The sequence below is a fragment of the Gallus gallus genome, chromosome 1 (assembly GCF_016699485.2).
Source record: "Gallus gallus isolate bGalGal1 chromosome 1, bGalGal1.mat.broiler.GRCg7b, whole genome shotgun sequence".
NCBI lineage: Eukaryota > Metazoa > Chordata > Aves > Galliformes > Phasianidae > Gallus > Gallus gallus.
In genome coordinates, this window is record NC_052532.1 from 179,549,209 (window position 1) to 179,575,360 (window position 26,152).

Genomic DNA, 26,152 nt, shown 5'->3' on the forward strand with positions numbered 1-26,152 from the left:
TTGAGTCAAAGACATCTATCAGCACCACGGATGAGCACTGCACTACCACACAGTAGAACCGTATTCTTCTTCCATTTCTTAAGTTACCGCTATTTTCCATGACCGTTAACAATAATCGACTCATTAATTCCATTCACACAAAATATTTCTGTTTCTCCCAGGAATGTGGGAAAAGAACTCATCTAATCTTTTAACGCCTATTCGGAATATTTTCCACTTATGACTGAACATAGGAAAAGTATTTTAATGCAAATTTTGTTCACAGAGGAAAATAACAAGGAGGAAAACAGTGCGTCTTGTGGCAAAGTAATAGAATTGTGTATTCCCAAAAGACCTTCCAAAAAGTTTCCGAAGGTACATTCTACAATGAAACAGTTCATTTTGATTTCACACAGGAAGTCTTTTTCTAAGTCTTCTACAAAGAAAACGGGAAATATTGAAATGGCAGTTTGTTGAAACGCTGTAATTACTTGTCACAAAAAGAAGTGCAGCGCTGATCAGAAAAGAAAAATAATGAATGTATCTGTTACCCAAACCGTAACGCTACGGCAACAATGCAAATAAAATAATGAATATGTAATAAATACCTACTGCTGTAGTTTCTATGTATTTAATTACCATTGTATTTCAGCGAGTGCTGTTGTCTGCATCATTCTGTCCAACAAAGGAAGGATGTCCCATTGAACAGATTGGTTAATGCTCTGGGGCAACAGATGTCTACTGGAACTGCAGGAGACCAGCAACTGGTGGCCTGCCCATCTTCTGAAAACTTTCAATAGACTCATGCATATGTTCACACAATAGGGCATGTGGAAGAAATGCAAACCTCTTTTTAACCCTTTTATATACGCTCTTTCCCTCTCAACAGATATATGAAGGTCTTTGTTTTAAGGGCTTTTTTTTTTTTTTTTTTTTTTTTTCCTCCTTTCCAGGATCCTTGGGACACAGCTCATGGAGTTACAGAGTTCTTCAGCCTAACATCTGAACTCAAAACATAAAGCAAAACAGATTAGAAGCCTTATAAAATAACTGAGCTAGATCTGACATGCTTACGAATCGCTTTCAAAGTACAAAAGCTTTCAGTGGAACATGTTCCCACCTGAGAATATCCTAATGGCCTGTATAGCACTACAGCATCTTCACATGCCCCTCAACAGAGCTCCTCCTATTTTCACAAAAGAAAAAATTATCCACTGTACGGTATAACAAGAAAAGTTGGTTTGTTTTTTAAAAGAGCTTTTCTACCACTCAAAATTTACAATAAACCATAGCTTACTTGCAAAAAAAAAAAAAAAAAAGACTCATAACTCAAAGTCAAAACCTTCCTTTACCTCCAAGGGGCTACAATAAAATTTGTTCTACTCATGGATACTGCCTGCCATTTCCAAATTCTTGGAAATATACAGTTTCTAACGCTTTTAAAAGTTCCTTGACAGAACGTACTGAGCTAGAAGACTGCTCGAGTACACTTTAAGATAACTCTTCAGACATGTTTTCTCCTCTCTTTTTTTCCAGATGCCCAAAGTGTGCCAATCTCAGCTGACGCACACGCTCACGTTGTCAGAAGGCACACTGACCTGCTGGAACATCCGAAAGGTGAAATGTCCCATTTCTGCAGAGAGAAGCCCCTATACTTACATTCACTGGAAAGCACACAGGCATTGGTTTCTTGTAGCTGTTCCAGAAGCAACTCCTTAACACGATTTCAGCTGCAGACTTGAGGCGAGCGAGCAGAACAATGAATGGACGAACAGATGGACCCGCAATGTCTTTGCTTAACCTATTACCGAGAGGAAGGGGAGCCAATCACAACCCGCGGCGCTCACAATTAGTTGGCCAGGCAGATGCAAGGCAACCTCCCCGCCCTGCATCAGGTTTGGGGCTTCTAAGATAAGCAAGTTGATGTCATTCACAGGGGCTGCCCCGGGCAGCATGTGTATTAACGAGGGGTGTGCAGCAACAATGGGCCATACAAAGGAGGCTAGCAGGCAGCTGCTGTATGAGAGCCAGAGTCATTAGGGAGCAGGCTGCCAACAAGAAACACCTGGCTTGGGCAGACTTCAGCTTCTCCTCATTGTTTCTAATTCATGAAACAAAGAAAGGAATTATTTTTGAGTAGTAAAAGTTGTGAGTTCTATCATAATAATGATAATATTAAAAAAACAGTTCTGAGAAATATAAAGGCTATTCAGGAAACTTCCTTTGTATAGAAGTATTGAAGAGAAACGAATCCATCACTAGCTATTTGCGTTCCCCTTTTCTTGTTAGCAAAATTAATCATATTGGTACAATGTGTGAAGAGCTATGAAAGGAGCCCACACCAAGCAATGAAAAGTATTCAGAAACTGCCTTCTGAATTTCTTGACACTTCTGTACATCGGTCAATAAGTGCAATAGATGTGTACCTATGCAGAGCTATAGCAGGACTGGTGTATTTCAGTTTTGCTGGGAGGCAAAACTGATTAAAGCAACCCCAAATAATAATAATACATGGAACAAAGAGTATTTTTATGCAGTGGCATTGAAACGTTAGGACACTTGATAGAAAGGCACTGAGAAGCACCCTTTGTCTGGGAGCCACTCATATTTGTTTGCAACAGAGCTTCTTTCCCTGTTATTTCATAGCCCTGTTCAGGATGTCAAGATCTTCCTGCTGCTTTGCAGTGATGCAATGCTTGCAGGGAACTCAGGAGCTTGGCCACAGCCAGCGCTCTGTATGTTCTGTTTTATTTTCGTGGAGGTAAGCCCCCCTGAAACCCAAACCCAAACCCAGCCTTGCCCACTGGTCCCAATCCAACAGGCACCGCAGCACACACACTGTGCCATGTAACAGCAGCAAGGCTCGAAGCTCAATTAAAAATACTGACATCCCATGCCACTGTGCTACTGCACCGATGGCTTCATCAAACAGCTAGCATGCTGCCCAGTATAAGCCCACACTCTGTTTTCCCTGGGTTGCACTGCCCATGGCCAGCAACAGAGCCGCTGCCTCACAACCCTTCAGCTGGTGGCAGGAGGAGCTCCTCACTGATTTCTGCCACTGCAGCACAAAGGCCGAGGGAAAGCTACCCACGAGCCCAGTGGGAAGCCTGATCTCCAGCACCGGATTAAGCCTCTTTGCGAACAGCAAATAAAAGCAGTGATCTGAAAAAGCTAATCAGACCCTGCTGCGGTATTTAGACTACCTCAGTTGCTGGTATTGGATAACGTTAAGCACATCAAAACTCCTGTAGGCAAAATAAGAAGCCAGCCCGGTTCAACTATGCCCAAGAGCTGCACACAGCATCACTTGGCATCAGACATCAGTTCAGGATCTCCCCAACCAGAGCCAGGCACTTTTTGTGCTACCCTCAGCCAAAATAAGCATTTCTGGTATGTAAGGTACCAGTTATGTCCATCTGTAACGTGCTGAGAACTTCACAGCACAGAAGTGGTGCACTCAGGGCTTCACATACACAGTTCAGGCAAATACGTGACCCGCTGTGAGAATCTGCCTTAAGAATAAGGGTATGAGCTTTGGTAGTTTACCTGCAAAGAAGCCTTCTTTGCCTTAATGCGTTCCACAGTAACAAGGATGATAATAAACAAGAATGCACAAAACCAAACCCCCCTACACCACCAAACAACTTCCCACACACCAACCTCATGTCTTCATGGAACCAGCTCTGACTGTCAGCTGCTGATAAATCTTCACTCTTCCACTACGACTGAACTTCAGTACTAGTGTTATATTCATTTATATCAAATATTCCAGCAGGCTGCAGTTGCATGAATTAAGAAAATGTTTTCTAATTCCACTTCTTGGATGATTGCAGCTACTTAAAGCAGCCGCCTGTACCTGAAGCTCATCCCTAAACGTTGCGCTGCCCAAGGCCTACAAGACATCACATCACACTATTAAATCATGTCTGCAATGACAGCAAAGCTTTCCAACTGGGAATGAGGTGGTCAGTAAAGAAACCTTAGTCAGAAACAATGTGGATCTGCCATCACATCTGTGATAGGCTACAACAGCATCACTAGGAAGTACATGGTGCAAACGAACAAAGAAAGCTGTGCCTGGCTAAAACCTGCAAATGCAGTAACTTGACTAGTTGTGCAACCTCCTGTTGCCACGTTTAAAACACAAACAGTCAGTAAATTAAATCCAGTCACCAAAATAAATCATTTGGCAGCTCTTCCAATTTCTGGCCTTTCAAGATCAGGAAGCTCCAAACACCTATTTTTTGAAGTTCCTAAAGATCAGATGTCACAAACAGTGCTCATCGGGTCCCTAATGCCATCTGATTGAAGAGTAAGGAAACACAAAGCTGTGAACTGGCTGGACGTGGCAGGACAATCAGGGATTGGGCTGAACAGGGCAGCTGAGGGGTCCCATGGGCCAGAGGAGAAAGCTGCAGCACCTGGGAAATTCAGATGGCGTAGGCTGAATTTGTTGGGAAAGCGCTACTATAAACAAAAATCAGAAAGAAAAAAATAGCTGCTACTTGCAGCCAACTCTTCTCATTTCAAACATGAAAACAAAGCCGTTTTTTAAGAAGAAATGATTCTATGCGAGCAGACAAAATGGCCATTCTGTAACTCAAGTGGTACTGTTGCAGCAATCAGAAAGACGACTTGTCCTATTACAGCATTTCATTATCTTTTATTGTAGAACTTTATGCTAAGCCTCTAGTAATAAATGATGCAAGAACAGACTGCACAAGTTAAATCAATCACATACCATTGCATGTATGAAATAGAGACAAAGGTCATACACTGAGACAAAGCCCACTGCTGTGTCATGGCAAAATATCCTACATTTACTATTGTCCGGGGAAGCTGCAAGGGAAATGGTTATATTTCAGATCATGAAGTGGAAATAAAACAAAAATTCCTCTTATCAGTTAGCAACTGGAGAGGTATCAACTATCAAAAGTGTAACACTTGGAAAGAAGGCTGCTTAGCTTTGAGGAATGGCAAATGGTGCTCATGGCTGTACCTGGCCACTAAACCAAACAAAAACCCACCACCGTTCCACACAGAGGAGTGAATTAAATGACCAGCAAAAACTCCCTGGAATTCAGAAAAACAACTGGTATTGTGATGAGTAATGCTTTGCCTAGGAAAAATGACTAGCCTTTAAAAAAATAATTACAAGTATCAAACACATTTTAAAATGTAGTGCGATTTCTCTATAGAATAACGTATAAAACCACTTCCAAATACATTGAAACAAGTGGCAAGGAGTTATTTCACTTCCAGAAAGAAGACTCAGCTGCCTGTAGTTATACTTAACATTTAACAAAGCAGAGAGGCATTCCCCACCAGTCTATCACCTTCAAAGGGGCCCAGGCGGCCTGCAGGTTCTCATAGAAGCCTGCCAGACAGTAAGTATGGACTGAGCACAAAACTGGAGCAATGCCTCTCCACGGAAACACAGAATTGCTGAGGTTTGAAGGGAACTCTGGGTCTCTCTGGCCCAAGCCCTGCTCCAGCAGGGACACCCAGAGCAGGGTGCCCAGGGCCTTGTCCAGGTGGCTTTGGCAGATCCCCAAGGAGACCCCAGAGCCTCTGGGCAGCCTGTGCCAGTGCTCCGTCACCTGCACAGCACAGCAGTGCTCCTGGTGTTCAGAGGGAACCTCCTATGCTCCACTTCGTGCTCACTGCCTCTTATCCTGGCACTGGACACCACTGAGCAGAGCCTGGCTCTGTTCTCATTGCATGCTGCCTTCAGAGATTTATAGACATTGATAGGATCCTCCTGAGCCTCCCCTTCTCCAGGCTGAGCAGTCCCAGGTCTCAGCCTCACAGGAGAGACACTCCAGTCCCTGAACCATCTTGGTGGCCCTCTGTTGGACTCTCCAGTACATCCACGTCTCGCTGGAGTAAAAGACTGTGAGGCCTATGCAATACTGTGAATCTTCCTTTTGCATTGTTCCCCGATGCAGATTCTGACAGAGTGAAAAAAAAGATGTCCTTTTTACCTTTTAAAAATACAAATATGGAAAAACACAATAGCCACCACCAGTGCTGAGTGCGAGTCTAATAGTTCTGTTTGTTTTCTTTAGAACTGCACTGTAATCCAATATCTTATATTTTTGGCTGCCTCTTCTGGTGGTGCAAGCGCCTAAAATATCTTAAGTTATTAAGAAAACAACCCAGATTAAAAATTCTTAAAAAAGAAAAAAAGAACAATCACCTGCCAATAGTTACCAAATCCCAGATCAAAGGGTCTATCCCATTTTTACCCAGCTTGCTAAAGAAAACCAAGAAAAGCCACTTTCAGTCTGGGCCTTCCAGCTCTGTCAGAAAGCCCTCCAGGTGGCTGCAGGCCAGAAGACGCCCAAAGCCTCTGCATGCCCCAAGATGGCAGCTGAGCACCCACCGCCACTGACAGCAGGACAACACCATAAGTCTCCGCCACAAACCAGAGGAAAATTAGTTTAAGATCACTGCCAAAGACCACACTGTTAAAGTTCTTAACTTTTTTTTATTATTATTGCTTATGAACCTGAAGCAGAGACACAGAGATATAAATCACTCTAGAGACAAAATAAAAGTTTCCGGTGATACATGTTGGATTTGATCTCTTCCCACTTCCAGAATGAGTCACGCTGTCTGGGTGTTTTCTGAACATGAAAATCTGAACTGCCTAATTAACTTTCCTTGTGACAATATTGGGCGTCCAGACAATGCCTACAACTGTACAAAGTGTACGCCGTCATGCTTAGCAAAGTACTTCTATTCAAATTTGTTCTGTCAGAAGCAAATCCTCTAACAAAACTAACATGGTTAAGTTAAAAAAGAGAAGTATTCTCTTCATTTAAATACAAATCTACTTCACTAATCAACCTCACATCTTTTATCTGTGCCACGCTATTATTAAGAGTTTGAAAGGAGTGCCAGAGGAAAATAGGCTTCTCAAACCATCTAGCGACATGGACAGGTTGTGTTCCAGGTCATGCTGCTGGCAACAGAGCTCCTTAATCTCCAGGGTTCCTGGACGGAGTTCAAGGTGTTGGTTGGATTCTGTGTAGCCCTAAATGGCTTCACAGGGCTATGCCTGTTTGAGAGACAATTCCTGTGCCTGTAGCATACTGCTGCAGTTGTCATTTTGGACTGGAGCCTTCTCCGAGGGGGCTGCCAGCAGCAGATTTTCTGCATGACTTTCAACCTCGTAATTTATTGGGATAAAAAAGACAGAAAAGTATGTTAAGGTCCAAATCTTCACCCAGATTTTAAAGTTAAGAAGCAAGAAAAACAGAGCTGGCAATGTGGTTTGCTGAGACACACTTAGTATACAAATTCTTTCTTACTTTCTGGGGAAGCTTTTAATAGAACTGACAAGCAGCAACAATAGGCAGACTGTATAGTAAGTAGGTTACTGTAGTTGCAAACCCAAGTTCAAAAATAAATTAAGAGAAAATAGCTACACAGCAGCCTATCAGACTACCTGTCACTTGGGCATGGGATTTTCTTCAGGTTTGCTGTATTCCTGAAATCAGGAGAGCCCACCAGGAAGTTTGTAGCTAAGCTACACACACTGTGTCTTTGAAATCCTAGTATTTCATATATTAACAAAACAGCTTGCCCACTTTCATTTAATTATCTAATATATCAAAAAGAGACAAACCATCTGTTAGTGATTTTACATAATCTTTGTAGGTCTTTGGAGCTTCAGATTCACTTCATTCTAAGCTCAGAACGTTGCAACTTTTAAATTAGAAATGAATATTGCAGACAAAATTTCCTCTACGTTTAGTACCTAGGTTGTGGTTTTATTTTTAAAGTTGGAAAGCAGACCAGATTTTTGTCCTGTGAATGAATACCTGATACAGATTCCTTCATTAAGGATAACATACTGCAAGCCTTTTTGCCCTCAGAGCTCTCATTCTGTGAGTTGCAACTACTGGCTGTTATTCCTTTGGTGCGTGCCTTTGAAGAGAATATTTCTGTCTTCTTCACACCCTCTCGCTATGTAGCTGAAGAGAGAAATAAGATCTCCCTCAACTTTCCCTTACCACGTCTGAACACATTTAGGTGTCCCAGCCTCTCTGCAGGCCAGTACCTCAGCCCTCACTCCCCTTGGCAGCTGCTCTCAGCACTCCCTCCAGTAAGGCCACGTCTTCTGCTGTCCTTCAGAGACCAGAATTGGGCATGGCACTCCAAAGGCAAGCCCCAAAGTGCTAAAAAGAGGCAATCAATCACTACATGATCTACTGACTGCATGCTTGCTAATGCAGCACATTTGGCCTTACTACTTCTTTCTGCAACATCGTCTTGCACTTACCAGGCAATGAGGCTTTCCTTTCCACAAAAGCATTCCACGTCAGCAGACGAACTAACCTCTGCTTGCAATGCCCACTGGAGGCATCTGCTTTCAGCCCCCTGCTACATCTTCTTCCCAGTGCTCCCACAGGTACACTGATGAGGATCCAAGATGCAGATGAACAATTCAAATAGCTTTCTGTACATAAAGAACAGAAAGATCAGCATTGAGATGACAACGCTTGTTCTCATAGTAAAGGGTTTCCTTATCTGAGCTTCCATACATCATCTGTAAAAAGCTGCTGTCTGAAACTTAGCAAGGTGCTCTCATCAGCAGAGAGAGAGCCAAAGTCACTTCTATGTGTCTGTCCCATCTTGATGGAATTCAAAGAATAATGGATTTTGGTGTTACATTCAGTTCCACATGAGCTACACTGCTATCTGGTCTCATGAAAGTTGCCAGTTTTATGGAAGAAATCAGATGGAGGACTACCACCAAACACCAAACAAAACCTCATGGGGAAACCAGGCATGGAACTAAGAGTTAAACTTTAATAAAGTTCAAGCACAGTTATTCTGAGTCTTGAAAAAATGCTGGCTGTGTCATTCCACAACTCAAGGACATACTAAACTTCTGGGAGGAAGTGCAGTTTCTCTCATAACTCATCAGGCAAGGGGACACTACCAAGTGCTGCTCATAACACAAGGGATGGTCCATTCAGGGGAGGAAATGTCTGAACTTTTTTGACCTGAGAAGGTCCAACTTCAGCCAGTGGGCACCACTGAATGCATTCATTCATGAGCCACGACCTTTTTGCTGGAACCAGCCAAAGGCTTTGCCTATGTATGTGTGATATTAGATGTTATTATCATCTGTGCAACAGCTACTACTACAAAAAGCTACGAACAGACAGATGAGCGAGTGTCTGGAGGAAACCAGAGCAAAGCAGAAAACTCGGATTTCCATCCTGCCGTGTAAGTATGGGCTGTAGCTCAGCAACAACTTCAGGAAGCCCAGACCGTAATCCAACTGCAACAGCCCTGAAACAGCTCAGCTGGCAGCCAGCAAGGACAGCAGCAACAACCCCAGAGCAGCTGCTGGAGCCTTGTGAGCCCAGGTGCACTGCCCTGGGCATCTGCAATCACAGCCCTTCCCTGGCCAGGAGAAACCACTTCCAGAGGTGCGTTCACCGAGATGAACAATAGGTACTGGGATGGCTGCTGACAGAGAGATTATCTGAGGTTTTAAACGAGTTGAATGTTTTAAGCTGGGAAGGCCTTAGGGGATGCTGCTACAATCTGTGAGGCTCTCAGATCCTCCACTTTGATAGAGTGGAGAGCTCCATGAAAGAAAGCACTGACAGCACTTCATAGGGGAAGTGACTCTCATCGAGGATGAGGATTTAATGCTTTGTGCAGGAAAGATGAGGTAACCGAGCAGTTCAAACAACAGCTTTACAGACGATGGATTTGAGAGAGCTACCAAATCTGGGCACCAATTATAATGCAAGTGGAAAGCACAGTGATGAGGGGTTGCAGATAGCAGCTACTGACACCAGCACCAGTTAGCAGAACAAAAGTAAACGAGGACAGTGGCTTCTACTAACAGCCTGCGCCCTCCAACCAGTCTCAGCCCCAAAGCCACATTTCATGAGCTCTCAGATAAAAGCTCCAAGTCACAGCAGAACAGAAATTTTCAACTCATCGCAAAATTTCAAAGTTTTATGGCAATTTTCTTCAAGAACTGACTCACTGATTTCTCAACGCATCACTTTTTATAGCTCAGATGGGAGGATGGCTCACACAAATGGTCTTTTAGGAACTGTCATGACAGTTCTTGTCAATTACTGAAGCACTCAAGGGTTTCAGACACTTGCCAGCCTCGGAGCCCTCGCTGCCTGCAGCAAGCAGACTGCTTGCCGGGTACTCGCAGTAGCAACAGGGGCATGCCTCCTGCCCAGCACCTCCAGCTTCACCCACTTCCCCAGTCTTGGGCACTACTCTGTAACTTCCAACCTCCTTCTAAGACGTTCCTTTCATACCAAAAGAAAGCACAGTATTTCTTCCACTGGGAGGATTACTAATGACCTTTCAACTCTCCTTCACTCCCAACTGCTTAGAGCTGTGCTGTCTCTTCCTCACTTCTCTCAAAATACCAACTTCCATTTGAGCAAAACCTTTCCTTCTGAACACTGCTTTTGTTTTCTCTCTACCCGCCCTCAAGAAAACCACATTTTATAAGAATGTGTGTTAAACAGTTTGTACAATTTTGCAAAAGTTTTATCCTAAAAGAACTCAGACCCCAATTTCTGTTTTAGCCCCAAAATTCTCTGGGCTCAAACAAAGGTATGGGGAGTGGTATTTCCTGAGTCTCATCATATGACCTTTCTACATTTAAAGGTCAATGAGACCCTGGGAATGGTGTAGCACTCTTTTCTGCATCTATGTGCACATACTCACACAGGTACGCATAAACAGGCATCTCCCCTCACAGGGAGGAGGCTGATATATGTGAAATCCAGAGCGCTACACTGGTGTCATAAATCAAGAGAAAACAGCCTTACAACAGGGGAGCCTGGCAGAACACAGCCAGCAGCTGCAGAGGGAGAGATGCTTTTCTCCTCCCTCAAGCTTCAGAAAGGTCATCTACACCTTTCCAGATGGGACTACAGCAGTACAGGGCTGAAAACCCAACTACTTTTTTAGAACACTTGAATTCTGCTGCATTCCAGCATTCAAGAATGAAAGGAGGAGGAGTTTATCAAACTGCTGAAGTAATTCCTGAACTTGGGGGCACAGCATCCTTGCAGGGTGGGAAAGTGTCAGGTGCCGAGTCCAGCACTTCAGTAAGCAAAACGCAACCTGAATTTTTGGCAGCATGAGCTCAGCTTCATACAAGAAACGCGATGTAGCCTGAAGTAATCAATACGGAAACAGGTAAAGAGAGCAATGCCTAATTCATCTAAGCACAAAGGCCCAAGGTTAGGAAAACCTTCACCAACTTCTGCTCATCAATAAACAGCACGGCATGGAACATGCCTTCTGACAGAGCCTCAAGCTGCTCCGCAGCAATACGTGAAGATGCAGAACTTTAGGCGGGAAAACATCCATCTACAGCTCCCCCTCAAACTCCTATTCCACATGACATACAGAGGAAAAAACAGGGAGGGAAAAAAAATCAAAGCAGAAGGAAGGGGGCAAAGAGAAGGAAAATTTAAGAGAGAAATGCCTCATAATTCTACCAGGAAGGCAATTATGAGCAGATTACAATTGATTTTCTATCTGTGTGCTAACTGGAAATGACCAGGAGGTATGAAAAATGACTCCACTTCTTGTTGCACCATCCTATCTCTGCTGTTGTCATACACTGCTTTTAACATGCAATTTAGTAACCAAAATGAAATAAGTGACAATTCTGAGCATAGAATCGGGCTGGTTCAATTAATGGGTTACTCACTCCAAACATATGGCAGTGGTGGTACACCCACTGTAAATATTTAGTGTGCTGGAAGACACGAGGCATTTTAAACATAGCTATACAGCACATAATAAGCGATACAATGCATAACTACACAATAACTCAGTCCAAGGACAGAAACATTTCATTCCTTTTGCAGAAACCGCTCACTGAGGTCAACGTGCAACGTCTGCTCCTTCTGGTACCTCCAGTGTAGTTTCCAGCACCGCACAAACAAGAAGTGTAACCACCTCACGGCTAATAAGGCCGCTGGCCAGCTGCCATGGCAACAAACGCGACGGAAATGAGTGAATGAGGAAATATCTTGAATAACTTTAAGAAAAAAAAAAAAAACCCAATCACAAAACCCCCTTTGCACTACTTCCTAGCTGCACGTGGGACACTGCTTCACAGAACAGCAAAAGCAGCAGAATAATATTTACAGAACAGGAAAAAGGTTCGGTTTCACATCATAACCTCACTTGTTTTCCAGACATTGCTTTAATTACTGTAATACCCCCCTCCCCCCCCGACTACTGTTGTTCTTTTTCAATTATTTCAGCTTTTAAGAGAAAATTAAAGTACAGCCTAAGAGGAGATCCAGGGCTGGAAAAAAAAATAAAATCAGATTAGGATCTGTTGTAATTAAAAAAGAAAGTGTAACCAGTGAAAAATCTCCACAGATGGGAAGTATGGAAGGGCAGATTTTTTTTTTCTTTAATTATTATTGTTTTTTCATGCTTGCTCAAGCCAGAAGTCAGGGATCTGATGCAGAAGATACCAAACAAGACTTGATGGCGACAGTCACGTAAGTTGCCCTAAGTGGCACAAATCCCTGCTCCTCAGCACGGAGCTGCTTGTCTGCAGCCATTTCTGAGCACAACAAAAAACCACCTGGGTCAAGCGAGTTCCTCATTTCAGCTCAAGGTGACTTTTACTTGTCTTGTTCCAGTTCACTTCAAGAATATTTTCAGCTGCACGCAGGATACGCGAGATGTCAGTACAGAAAACTTTGTAATGCTTTTGACCTACCTACTTAAAATTGAACAGCAGACAGTTTCATCAACTATTGAACTAAGTCTTCAATCTTTTCAAGTCTCATCCACTGCTAGCCTAGTTTTCTTCCGAGGAAAACAGCTCTGGAATACCAATATCATGTTTAAAAGCTGGTACAACCCAGCAAAGGGAGCAGTGAAATCACTCCAGCGGACTGCAGATCAGCTCAATGTTCAGCCTAAAGTGCACAATCTACACAGATGAGTCAGGTAATCCTTCATGCTCCGTCTGGTTGAGTGTATAGGGATTGTTTTGAAATAGCATACCTTAAATAAACTCCACTTCTCTTTGCATTTTCATCCTAAGACCACATTTCTTCAAAGCTTATTGAGTTGGACAATGCCTGAAAGTAGTTTCTGTGGATCTCTGCCTATCAGGACCTCATAAATACCAACTAAAGGATCAAGAATGGGAATGTTTATTGTGAGACAACTGAGTGACCACTGCCCTATAGATGTTCTGTGAGGTGAGACCAGAGCAGCCCCACCAGGCAGAAACCATGGACACAGCAAGGTCTGTGGAGGGCTGGAATATCTGGGATTGGTTCAGCCATCTCCATTAGAAGAAAGTAACAGTTTTGGGTATCTCAGCACTGTTCTGATAAATAAAAAAGATGGAGAGGCGAGAAAGAGAAAATACAAAACCACCTCCCTATGGAAGTAATGTAAGCATACTGAAACAGCAGCGAACTTTGCACTGAGAGAACAAATAGTCTTTAACATGACAGCATGCAAGAACTTTAGCCTGTTTGCTACGTCACACTTTGCTGGAGTGGAAGCTCACCTCACAGCATCACCAGACAAACCAAGACTGTTCATCAAGATCTAATGCCGTCCTGGATAGAGTGAACTCATTGCACTGCTCTATGCTGGGCGGCACAGAGACAGTGGCAGAGGGAGCACCCTCCTGCTTTGTGAACCCACACACAACGTGGACGATTTAGTCTCCCTCCAGCTGAGAAGACCGTGCCGCACACCCAGCGCCTTCTGAAGCACGTTGTTAACCGCGATCCCCCACTTACGAATGACACCTCCGCTCCTCCCAGACCGAGAGGACAGGACACGGTACACCACACACGGTAACACACCTCCCGTCAAAGCAACGCGCCGCTCTTAGCGGGCAGGGTTCGCCTGCTGCCTTTTGGCACCACCGCCCCACGCGTGCTGCTGGGTCCGCCCCGAGCTGCCCGGCCACGAGCGCCAGGGATCCCAGCGCCGCTTTGCTCCCCAGAAAGCGGCGCCGGGCCGTCCGTGCCCGCGCTCAGTCCCACCTGTCCGCAGAACCGGACTCGGGCGGCGCTCGGAGGGCTTCCCGCCCGCTGCGGGCTGCGCAGCGCCCCGCGCACAGCGCTCACACCCGCGGAGCGGAACCCCGCCGTCCCCACAGAACGACTACGACACATAAGCAGCAGCTCCCGGCAGGACGGGCGCAGTACCTGAGCCAACTTTCCGATGCCCTCCCAAGTTCCCGGCGCTCGGCGGCGCGGCTGCCCCGTGCCACGGCCACGGAGCGGGGCAGAGCAGCGCCGGGCGGTCCGCGGGGCTGCCGGGCCGCCTCCCAGCACCGACGAGAAGAGGAAAGTTTCCGCAGTGTGCGGTGCCTGAGGGCAGCGCGGGCGGCCCGCGGGGCGGAGGGCAGGGCCGGCTCGTACCTCCGCGCGAAGCACCGAGCGGCGGCGGCGGCGCCTCGTCCCGCCCGCCGCGCCGCGGCCTCCGCCGCCGGGGCGCGCTCCGCCAGGCGACCTCGGGGAGGCGCGGGGGGCGGGCAGGGCCGGCACAGCCCCGCGCGGCGGCCCGGCCCCGGCAATGGGCGTCACCGAGGCGGGCCGCCGCAGCCGCCATCGCCCCCTCCCCCCCCAAAGCTACCCCGCCACCCACCTGCGGGGCGCCGGCGGAGGGGTGTGGTCCGCTCCGGCGCTGCGGGCGGGAGGAACGGCGGCAAGGTCGCCGTCACCTCGCCCGCCGCCCGCTGCATGTCCGCGGCGCGGCGATCCTCGCCTCGCCTCGCCCAGATCCTCCTCGTCCCCTCCTCCTCCGCCAGGCGAGCCGGGCCGGGCCGGGCCGCACCTGCCGCCGGGGCGCCCCGAGGCGGCGACGGGCTCCGCGCGGTGCCCGCCCGACCCGCACTGCCCGCCGCGCTGCGGCCTTTCCCGCCGCCCGCCCTCTGCCGCCCCGCGGGGCTGCAGTGACGCTCGTGGAGTGCCGCGGCGTTCCCCGGCTCCGCTTTGTGCTGAGGGGCTGCGCTGTGCCGAAACCGGCCGGCCGCGGCCTGGGTGTTGGTCCTCCCGGCCCGCCCAGCCCCCTCAGAGGAAATCTCTGTGTGCTTACAAACGTGTGCTGTTGAAGTCTCCTCGTACCTTACTGTCCTTGTCTTTACAGATGGAGAAACGGAGAGCGGAGAGCTCCTTGCCACAGATCGCAACCCGACTCAGCCACAGACTTAGTAGAAACCTTAATTTCCGTCCCATGCTCTAATTATGGGATGTTTCCTCCCACCTCGCTGTTACTTTTGTGGAGATGAAGTAATCTCCCTCGCGCCATCCTACGGAGCCTCCTGTGTGCGTGCGGCCGTGGCTGAGTGCCAGGAGGGGGTTGGAGACATGAATGAAATCCGGAGCTGTGCTTGAGGTTTGCCGGCTGAGCGTAGCTGGGGTGTGACACAAAGCTGCTCACGGGGTCCGCGTGTGTACGGCTCTGCTGGCCTCTGATGCTCTGCTACTGCAGTTCGTAAAGATTTTTTCAGGTTCCCAGCAGAAAATGGGCCAAATTTCTGAATTTTGCACGTGATAAATCCTGTACAGAAATACAAGCCTGAAAGGCCATTCTGCAGGTATATTTTTCTGATAAAATATGATATGTTTACTTGCACAGAAGATTCTGGAGGAACAGACAGTGTCACTTTCCTGTATATGTTTCACTAAACCCTCGTGACGTGACCTGTAAGTGGGATGGCGTGGTTTTGTCTGGTCATCTCACTCAATTTGCTTGACCTGTCTGGTGGCCTTCTGTGATGGACCAGTGGCACTAGTGGATGAAAGAAAAGCAAGTGATGTCTTCTACTTGGGCTTGTGCAAGGCCTTTGACATGGTCCTGCACCATGGTCCTTATCTCTAAACTGGAGATGTGTGGATTTGAAGGCTGAAGTATTCAGTGGATAAAGAGTTGGTTGGATGGACACAGAGAGCTGTGGTCAAGGGCTCTGTGCCCAGGTGGAGGCCGGTCATGAGTGGTGTCCCCCAGGGGTCCATTTTGGGATTGGTGCACTTCAGTGTTTTTATCAACAGCATCAACAGTGGGATTGAGTGTACCCTCAACAAGTTTGATGACATCAAGCTGAGTGCTGCAATTGATAGACTAGGAGGAAGTGATGCTGTCCAGAGGGACCTAGACATGCTTGAAAAGTGGGCCTATGAGAACTGGATGATGTTGAACAAGGCCAAATACAAGATAGTGCATATGGATCATGGCTATCCCAGATACAAGTACAGAGTGGGAGAACTCATCGAGAGCAGCCCTGCAGAGAAGGACTTAGAGGTCCTGATGGACAGAAAACTGGACATGAGCCAGCAGTGTGTGCTTGCAGCCAAGAACAGCAACAGCATCTTGGGCTGCGTCAGCAGAGGGGTGGACAGGAGGAAGAAGGAGGAGATTGCCCCCCCTCTACTCTGCTCTCATGAGGCCCCATGAGCTCACTGTGCCCAGGCCCAGGGCCCCCAGTACAGGAGGAATGTGGAGCTGTTGGAGTGGGTCCAGGGGAGGGCCATGAAGATAGTCACAGGCTGGAGTGCCTCTCCTGTGAAGAAAGTTTGAGTGAGTTGAGCTTGTTCGGCTTGGAGAAGGCTCCAGGGAGACCTCATTGTGGCCTTCCAGTACTTGGAGAGAGCCTATAAGCAATGGGGAGACAAACTTTACACAGTCTAATAGTGATAGGACAAGGGGGAATGCTTCTAAACTAAAAGAGGAGAAATGATATCAAGAAGAAATTCTTCACTCAGAGGATTGTGATGCACTGGGACAGGCTGCCCAGAGAAGTTGTGGATGCTCCATCCCTGGAGGTGTTCAAGGCCAGGTTGGATGCGGCCCTGGGCAGCCTGATCTGGTGAGTGGCATCCATCCCATGGCAGAGAGGTTGGAACCAAATGATCTTTAATGTCACTTCCAACCCAAGCCATTCTAGTATTCTGTTTCAATACAAGATCTGTTCAGTTTATGAGTGTGTCTCATCCTGAGTTTGCATAAACGTGATTTCAGAGGGTTCACTGCATGGTGGTAGCTTTCTCTGCTTCATTACTGTGCAGAGAGGTTTTGAGACCACTACTAACAATAATGAAAATGTTTATACCTTTAGTCCCAGACATGTTGATGCTACTTCAGAAACATTGGAGTGTTGTCCAAATGTAACAAAGAGTATTAATTTGGAAGAGGAAACCAGTGAAAGGAAGAGTAAAGAATTAAGACTAAGACACTTGCGGTGCTACTTCGCTGCTTATTATGGGAGCCCTTGCCAGTGACTGAGGAGTGTATGAGTCAGTTAAAAGCACCACGATGCTGCAGAGAATGGTTTGCAATTATAAGAGAGAGAGTAGAATTGATTTCCACTGTACTTACAGTCACAAGAGAGTTGCACATTAAGTTTTTTTCCTTTGTAAACTATAGTTCACAGTAAGTTTGTCTAAGGGATCTTTTGGACCCTACCTCCTTTTTCAAGTTATGTAACTCGTAGTATCTTTGTAATTGATTAAAACTGATTACAAGCATGGGTTAAGTTTGCTCAAATACGAGCTTAAATGAAATGAGCTGCTTGATGTCACTGCATTGCTCATTGGCAAAACCCCATTTCCTCTCCATTGACTTTAGTAGCAAATTGCTTCCAAATTAAAATAGAAGCGTGGGAGTCAGAATCGAAGATTTTTCAGTCTTGTGATCACAAACCCTTAATGCAGCAGTGTGGTACCTGCAAGGGAGAGTCGCAGGAGCTGCTGGTCTTCTCTCAATAGGACAGTCAGGCCAGGACATCATCTGCGCCCAGAACTCCCCACACCTCTCTTTGCCCTCACATTTTTTTCACCACTGCACGTTCACAACTTTCCCACATCTCTGTTCTTCAGATTTTGCAAAAATTCGGGGTTTCAGTGGCTTGCTGGGACTTTCATATGTTGCACAACCCTTTCCTGGTAAGGAAATGGAGGAAGAAATTGTAATTTATAACTGTCAGTGCACTCATGAGTGTAGTGTTTGTGTCAGTACAATGTAATAATACAGAATCAGATAAGTTTGTAAACAGTACTTCTTCTCTTACAACCATCCACCCTCCTGTACGTATGAACTCTGATTTCCCTTCAATCTGCTTTATGAAGCTGGCAAATCAGACTTGCTTTTGCAACTTTGCATCACAACTGCCTCTTCTGGTGTTTTGTTTTTAAATCAAAGAAATACACATTTCAGAGTTTCTTTACCTTCTCAGTTATGCTGGGTGTTTAGTCTGCTCTTTCTGCCCTCCTTTTAGTAGCTACAGATGTTTTCCACTTGTGTTATTTTCTGCTTGTTGTTTCTGCATGGAGAATACCTCTTCTTTTCCTGTCCAACAAGCTGCCCTGCTTGGCAGCCCAAGGTGCTTGAAGCCCCTTGGCCCGGGAAAGCTGTGTTTCATGCATTCCTTCACAGAACCCGCTTCTCTCAGGTGGCCCCTGCTCAGTGCTCCCTCAATCTGGCTCATTCACATCAAGCATGCTGGAGAAGATAATGGATTTCAGAAGAATCAGTGAGTGCTTGTTGCCTTTACCTTCTAACTGCTGGTTTTCTCTGTTATTAAGTTTGCTACCTACTGGCAACCTGCTTCAGTCTTCTGAGTACCTTTTGCAAGTAGACCCTCACCCAGTCACGGTCCCTGTTTCCAAACTGACGTCCTTAACACGTGGTGATGTTTCATCAGCTCTCACTTTAACCTCCCACTGACATTATTTTCTCTTCTCAGCCACCACATTCTGTCCAGTTACTTTTCCATCTCAGATCCTTGTGCTGCTTCTGCTGTGATTTGCGTAGAAAAGCCTACATACTTTGTGACAAAGCTGCTACGACAATGTACGTTTTGTTAATTTATGTTACCACAGCAACTGAGTCATGCGAAAATGTAATGTCACGTTGTTTGATGCTGTATCTCAGTGTGCTCAGGGAAACGGGCTCTGTGTAGAGCTGCTGTGAAACTGGGGCTGAACTGGTTGGGTATCATTTCTGTAGTGTGGGTGTCGGGGGTTGTGGCAGAATGGATGCAACCTGTAGGATCCTCCAGCAATCCAAACCTGGTTCTGCTCTGTTCTGGGAGGAAATGCAGATATGCTGGAGGAGGGGGCTTAGGTCTTGACAAACACAAATCTGGTCCAGGAAACAAGGCACAGCCTGGGGGGACAAAAGCAGGCTGTTGAACTCAGACAGGTGTTAAAAATCAGACAAACTCAGGGATAGGAGCAACTGGTGAAAAAGTGACTGTCAGAAAGAGGTGTGGAGTTGACTGTAAGTCACAAGCTGAACATGAATCAGCAACATGTGTTTGTAGGGAAAATAGTAAAAATCCCAGGCAGATATGCATGCGGGAAGAGATCCATGCTCAGCGCAGTGTTGTAGATCGGTATCAGAGCTGGGTTTGTGCACCAGAGCCCAGAAGGTTGTGAACCAACAGGAGACAGTGCAGGTGGCAGTAACAGTGAGCAGAGGGCTGAGGAGACCAAATGGGCTGGAGCTGCTGGGTAAAGAGGGCAGAGGAAACATGCTAAGAGACTTCATGTGCTTAAAAAGCCATTGAGAGAGGAAGGGAATGATCTACTCTTGGTAGATAAAGTAAGCTGTAATGGACTTAAATTTCATCATGGAAGAAAAGCTTTTTTAATGGTAACATTAGTGAGGCACAGCGTTATGTTGCTGAGAGTATAGTTGTGTCTCCATTACTGCATGTCTTTAAGTATGTACTGGACAAGTAGAAAGTACTATTGATCTGACGTTGGATTTGGAGGATGGATGAGATGACCAATCAAGATCCATCCCAGCCCTATCTTGCTGTGATTGCACGTACTCCGAGGCTCCTCATTAATCACCATTCCTTTACCCAGTCCCATTTTACATTGTCTTCTTTCTAAGTAATGCCCTCCAAAGTCATTCCTGTGTCCTGTGCAAAAAATATTTTGTCCCATTTTCCTCAGGGTGTAGTCAAAGACTCGAGCCTTTCTTTTCCTGGCAGCCTGCCACAGACCCAGGTTGGTGACTTGTATTGCAGTGAGTTGCTGAGGTAACTGATAATTTACTGTGAGTCAAACATACAAAAAATTATTTAGATGGCTGTTTCAGTCTGTTCAAACCCTACACAATATTAACATGAATTTAGGCTCTTCAGACATATACTCGATAAAATTACTCCATTTGTAAAATGTATTTGTAACCCAAAACTCATCTCATGCTCACTATCTTAATTTCCTCTGTTTTCACTACCAGGAACCCATAGAGGCTTCAGTGAACAGTGCCATGTTCTTTATTTTCTAGGCAAGACTTTTTTTTTTTTCTTTTTTCAGTGATGTATGTTAAAAAATGTAGTTTAATACCCAGGTATACATTTCAATTTAACACAAATACCTTATATGGTGAACAGTGGGCATTTGTTTACTTGTTAGATCCGATCAACAGACAGCATGCCTGATAGGTTTTCTGTTTTTCTCCCCGTATTATCTAGTCTAATTAGATATTGCTTCTTTCTACAAACTGTTGCTGTTACAGGCTTAAATCAACATGTCACTGAGAGTGGACTCACAGACGTTTTGGGCACCCTGGAATAAAAAGGTTATGGTAGTAATCGCTAGTGCTTAATGCATTGCTTTTAGAGCTTTTAAAGACAGCGTACATCAGGAGTTTAAACTTGCCTTTTTCCCTCTTAAAGATAACTTTGCAAATTGGATAGTCATTTTATCCTTTAAAGAATGAGGATTTTCTTCCTGTACTCGATGCCCATTAAAGATTAGAAGTGTGCTTTTGCACACATGGCATGTATTGCCTGTTTCATTTACCTGCACAGGCCCATATGCTTGCACTTGTGCTGATCGCTGTATTCATACTTTAGTGGAAAAAGAAGCAGGGAATAAAGTGGCAAAATGTCATGATCATATTGTTGTTTTTTTCTTTTTTTCTTTTTCTTTTGTAACTATTTGGTGTCTTTGGTGATGTAGGATTAAGGGAGCAGCTGATGAAGTTGTCAGATGTCAGGTTTCAGAGCGACAAAAGGACTGACTCCCTGAATCTACCCATGCTTTCAAAAGGCAAACACGCATTCATGGAATAAGAATCCCTCTAGCAAGTTCCTAAGGCAGCCCTGAGCTGTTAGCGTCTATGGGATTGTTTGGTTTGAGTGCTTGGCGAGGACTCCTTCAGCTGACCGCTGCCAGAGGAAAGTGCAGGGCATGGCCGAGACCTCCATCCCAGTGCGGCTGTTTTTTACTACATTGTTTGTTTGCTGAGAGAGCTCTGAATGCCTTTAACTTCTCCTGGGCTGTGTTCCTGCAGCCTCACTGCGCAGCGGGAGGCAGCAAGGCTGGGAAGTAATCAAAGGGATAAGCAGGAGGCAGAAAGCTGTCTTTGAAGAGTCAGCATTTTTGGGGGTTAAAAAAAAAAGATTGCCACATACATCTGTGGACACAGACAAGTGCAAGCTCCATTTTCACCTTCCTCTCAATCATGAAAACCAGTCAAAGTCCTAAGGCCTTCTGAGGCCACAAAATGGTATTTCTGTGACGAGGTAGCCAGGGGAGAGCTCTTTGGCTGTGGCTGTGCAAATGGAGCAAAGCAGCCTCCGTCTTGCAGCCCAGAGCCATTACCAGAGGTCTCTGAGGTGGGCTGGGGTGGGCCACGTGCTGCTCACAAACATTCCAGAGCTCCACAGGAAGCAGGATTACTCACTGTCAGCAAATCCAGCGGCATGACTGGAAACTGGTCTTCTTCCCAGCAGAGAGTAGGAAAGCAGAAACCTGACGTTTGCAAAAGGCTGGCTGACGGGAATATTAAAGAGGCTTTTGCTCAGCTGGATGTGTGTGGGTGTTGGCTTCTTAGGCCCAGAAGAACGGGAGGGTTGTAGGGGCTAATAGGGGCTTGTAGGAAAGCTGAGACACTGCACAGAGAAAAGCATTGCTGGGGGTTCTTGTGCCTGAGGTCCCCTTTAGCCTGCAAAAGGTGGTAACAAAACTCAGAATTAGCCTAAGAGCTTTATCCGTCCTTTAGGAAGGTCTTTATTACACTGTATCTTCATAGAAACATAGGATCATTTGAGTCAGAAGAAACCCTTAAAGGCTATGCTGTCCAACTCCCCAGCCATGAACAGGGACACCTACAGCTCAATCACTTTGGTCAGAGCTCCGTCCAGGCTGACTTTGAGTGTCTCCATGTACAGGGCATCTACCACCTCTATGGGCATCCTGTTCGGGTGCCTCACACCCTTACTGTAAAAAGCTTTTTCCATGCATCCAGTCTAAATCTACCTCTTTTTAGTTTGAAACCATTTCTCCTTGTCCTATTGCAACAGACCCTGCTACAGTGTCTGTCCCCGTCCTTACAGCCTACCTTTCAATAGTGGTAGGCCGCTTTCAGGTCTCCCTGGAGCCTTCTCCAGCTCTCTCAGCCTGTCCTCATAGGGGACGTTCCAGCCCTTGGATCATTTTTGTGGCTCTCCTCTGGACACACTCCAACAGGTCCATGTCTTTCCTGTACTGAGGACTTAATTAAAATTAAAATGAAAAAGTGCTTGGGTGTTAATTTGCAGATACTCAGAAGCTGACCTTGAATTCCAGTGAAGGCCAACCTGCTGGTTTCTGAAGGCTGTCCGGCAGTGGGCTCTCACACAAAGGAGAGTTGTGCCCTAGCACTGAGAAACAATGCTACACCTGGGTTTTATGGGCAGGAACCCCAAGTGCACAGACCAGATGCTGCTATCTTGCTCCAGCAGCTGGTCCTCTGGCTCATTTAATTATGGCATTAGTATTTTGGGGCATATTGCAACTGTGGCTTCGCTTTGGGGGTAAGCATTACCTCGGGGAGGTAGGGAAAAGAGTCACAAGACTAGGAATGTTTTCAGAAATGTGTGTAATAAATTTGAAAGCTGATATAATTAAAAAACTCCTCCTGTCCTTCTGCAGCCAGTATGCCTCCTCTTAGTCATGTTCTGAGGCTTTCACCCGGCAGTGGTTTTATTGCAAGCTTTATAGCTCATTGCTGGGGCTGGTTGGTGCCTTTGCAAGGTGAAGTGATACCATTTTATTTTCTTCATTTTGGTAAATTCTGATTGTCTGACGCAAAACAAGTGTCAGTGTTGCACTTTCTGTTCTGAGTGATTCTTTCATGTGTATTTCTGCATCACAGTGGCTCAGCACTGAATACAGCTAAGCAGCTGTAGCTGTGGCTTTCAGTTACAGGGAGAATTCATTTTTTCAGGAACTATTCAATTCAACTTAAACCAGCTAAGTGTACGACATTGCCATTTTCTTAGTCGTTTTGCCTATTGTTAATGCCTGTTGTAATAGCATCTCTTCTAATAGTTGCTGTTTTTTATACCTCAACTCCTGTGCAGTAAGAATTCCTTCCTTCCTTCCTTCCTTCCTTCCTTCCTTCCTTCCTTGCTTCCTCCCTTCCTCCCTTCCTCCCTTCCTCCCTTCCTCCCTTCCTCCCTTCCTTCCCTCCTTCCCTCCTTGTTGTCAGCCTCTTCTGCCATGTAACATGATAAAATTAGAGAGAATGGCCTCAAGTTGCACCAGAGATGAAACACCAGAGGGTTTGAAAGCAGGAAAACATTTCTTTTCAGAGAGAGTGGTGAGGCAGCGGCACAGGCTGCCCAGGGAAGTGGTGCAGTCACCATCCCTGGAGATGCTCAAGAAACGTGGAGATGTGGCACTGAGGGATGTGGTTCGTGGCCATGGTGGGGATGGGTTGATGGTTGGACTTAGATCATGGATGCCCAACCTTTTGGCTTGCCTGGGCCACATTGGGTGACAAGGAGTTGTCTTGAACCGCATATAAAATAGATAGTATAGTTAATGTATATAAGTAACAAAACTTATTTTATTATTATTATTTTATTAATTAAAACATTAAAAAAAGCAACAAGAAAACAAAACCAGTGGGATATTTGACCTACTTTTTTGTGAAATTAATGCATCAATGTCTGATTTGATGGAAGTGGTTGCAATTCTCAGTGAGTTCTCCAGGTGTTCATCAGAGATTTTAGATGAAGTTTCACTCTTCCTGTGCTTCATTCTTGAAGACCATCGTTCATGGATTTGTGTACTGCCAATAAGTTATGACATGAACAAGGTGTGATTGTGAAGTGAGGGATATTTTGCTCTTTTAAGAGAGAGCTTATGAAAGTCTGATAAAGAGATTGATAAAGATAAAAGATAAAGAGATGATCAGATTTTTGAGTTGAGTACATTCAATACATTCTATACATTCTATTTGAGAATTTGCAGATAATGTATTTATAGCAACTGAAAATGGATTTGCAAACACAAGCTGATCATTCTTTTGGCAATCTTGATATCTGTTTCCAATTTCCTTTATCAAAACAAAGCTTGGCAGCATATTTTTCTCTGTTCACAGGACTGTGTTTAGCCAGTGTATCACAATGCATATCATTATTTGCCATAACTTAAATTAGCACTGCACTGCGCCCTCCTCAGGCCCTGGTTTCAGCCCAGGCAGTGCCAATCACACACCCGTATTCAGTTGCTGTGTGTACCCAGGGAAAGGCTGGGCTGCTCTGTGGGGAAGAGCTGCCACTGTGATGGTGTGGAGCCAGGGGTGGGCTGCACTGCTGGCTGTCCTGGGCCACTTGCAGCCCTTGGGCCACTGGTTGGGCATTCCTGGACTAGGTAATCTTAGTGATCTTTTCCAACCTTAACGATTCTATGATTCTATGATCTTTTTACTGCACAGCAAGATCATCTCCATCTAAATTAGTTCTAAAGGTGTTTGCCCTACCTCTCCTGGAGAACACCTGGTGAGAGAGATGCCATACGCTCTACAGGTAGAATTCTCCGCACTCACTGGTCTGTACTGTTAGAATCACTTCCCTAGGAAATTGTCAAATATTCAGTATGGGATTAATTCTCTAAGTGTAGAGGACTTAATGGTATGTATCTACAAATGCTGTCAGTTTCTGCTAGAAGAAGTGGAGATCTGGAGCTAGCATCTATGGACAGGTATTTAGAGCTGTCAGAGGTGGACAGTCAGCCCCTAATGTCTAACCTTTATCTAAAGCTGTTTGTGTCACCCGCAGTACAAGGATGGAGAACAATTTATTCCTTTCTTGTTTCTCAGACTCCTTACCATTGTTTAATATTTGCTATCATTCTGCCTCTCATCTTCTACAGGCGGAACAAATGATTTCCTTAAACATTCTGTATTCTCACATCATCCTTTTTGTTCCTCTTTGGACTCCTTCCACTTAGTTCACGTAGTTCTCATAACAAGGAACTTGAAACTAAGCACGTGGTGGAAGAGAGACTGTATGGCATTAAAAGTACACAGTGGGAACCCCAGCTTAACTTTTAGGATGGAAAGTGAGGAACTTAATCAGAGGAAAAGCCCTCTTCCATTACATCACAACAGGAACAAAACTTTACATCACACGCCACGCAACTGTGTGGTTTTGGCTTCAGCCTACACCTGCTGCAAGTCTGATGCTGGGTGTCAGTGAGCCACAGTGCCTGCAGGGAGAGCATGAACATCTGCAAGCATCACGCCAGCAGGAGTGTGCTGGTTGTCTCGTGGTGATAGACACAATGCTTTAAAAAAGATGCTCAGAAAAATAAGGTGCCAAAAGCACTCTTAAGAAAATTATCTTGATTGCTAATTTAAGGACCTTTGCCTTCGGTCTTGATATTGTGGAGTAAATTTTCATGTTCACAAGTGTGGGAGGAACACTGAAGGGATTTTTTGCATGTATCGAAAAGGCAAGTTGATCTAAAAATATACTCCATTGTAGCTCAGTGATCAGAAATATTACCCTTTTCAGTTCTATTTTTATAAACAGCTTAAATGGTTTATAATAGTTTCTTAAAAAATTCCTTATTACTATTGTACATCCTAAGATAGGGGATAATTGTTTTTGAATCTTCCAATTGTTCATGTGTCAATCTGTAAGAAACTCAGAACAGTTCTGTGAGAAAAAACTGAGCAAGATTCAAGTGGAGAGAGCTGTCTGAGGCCGAGGGTAACACAACGAAATGCAAATGTCCAAACTGATATTAGGACTGGGGGAGAATCCATGAATGTCTGCGGACAGTGTCTGTGGTAAACCCATACCACTTTGATCCTTGATTTTATGACCAGTATGATACTATATTAACCATATATTGTACTATTATAT

At 45.4% G+C, this 26,152-nt stretch overlaps 1 protein-coding gene and 1 long non-coding RNA gene across 3 annotated transcripts in view; one reads left to right on the plus strand and one right to left on the minus strand.

Moving 5' to 3' along the window:
• The window catches only part of ZC3H12C (zinc finger CCCH-type containing 12C), a 40,075-nt gene extending 24,829 nt beyond the window's left edge, over positions 1-15,246 (minus strand). Inside the window, exons 1-2 of one of the 2 annotated variants that reach the window (XM_015279471.4) lie at positions 14,199-14,399; positions 8,273-8,449 (exon numbers count right to left, since the gene is read on the minus strand). In XM_015279471.4, coding sequence (XP_015134957.1) covers positions 8,273-8,305 — 33 coding nt within the window. In that variant the 5' untranslated portion in view covers positions 8,306-8,449; positions 14,199-14,399. Of the gene's footprint in view, positions 1-8,272; positions 8,450-14,198; positions 14,400-15,119 lie in introns of those variants that run through there. The other variant, XM_004938821.5, reaches the window with a different exon arrangement.
• Positions 13,561-20,903, plus strand: LOC121107599. The gene is made up of 2 exons (XR_005841865.2): positions 13,561-13,841; positions 15,142-20,903. It is a non-coding gene; the product is annotated as an uncharacterized LOC121107599 (long non-coding RNA).
• The last annotated feature ends 5,249 nt before the right edge of the window (positions 20,904-26,152 follow it).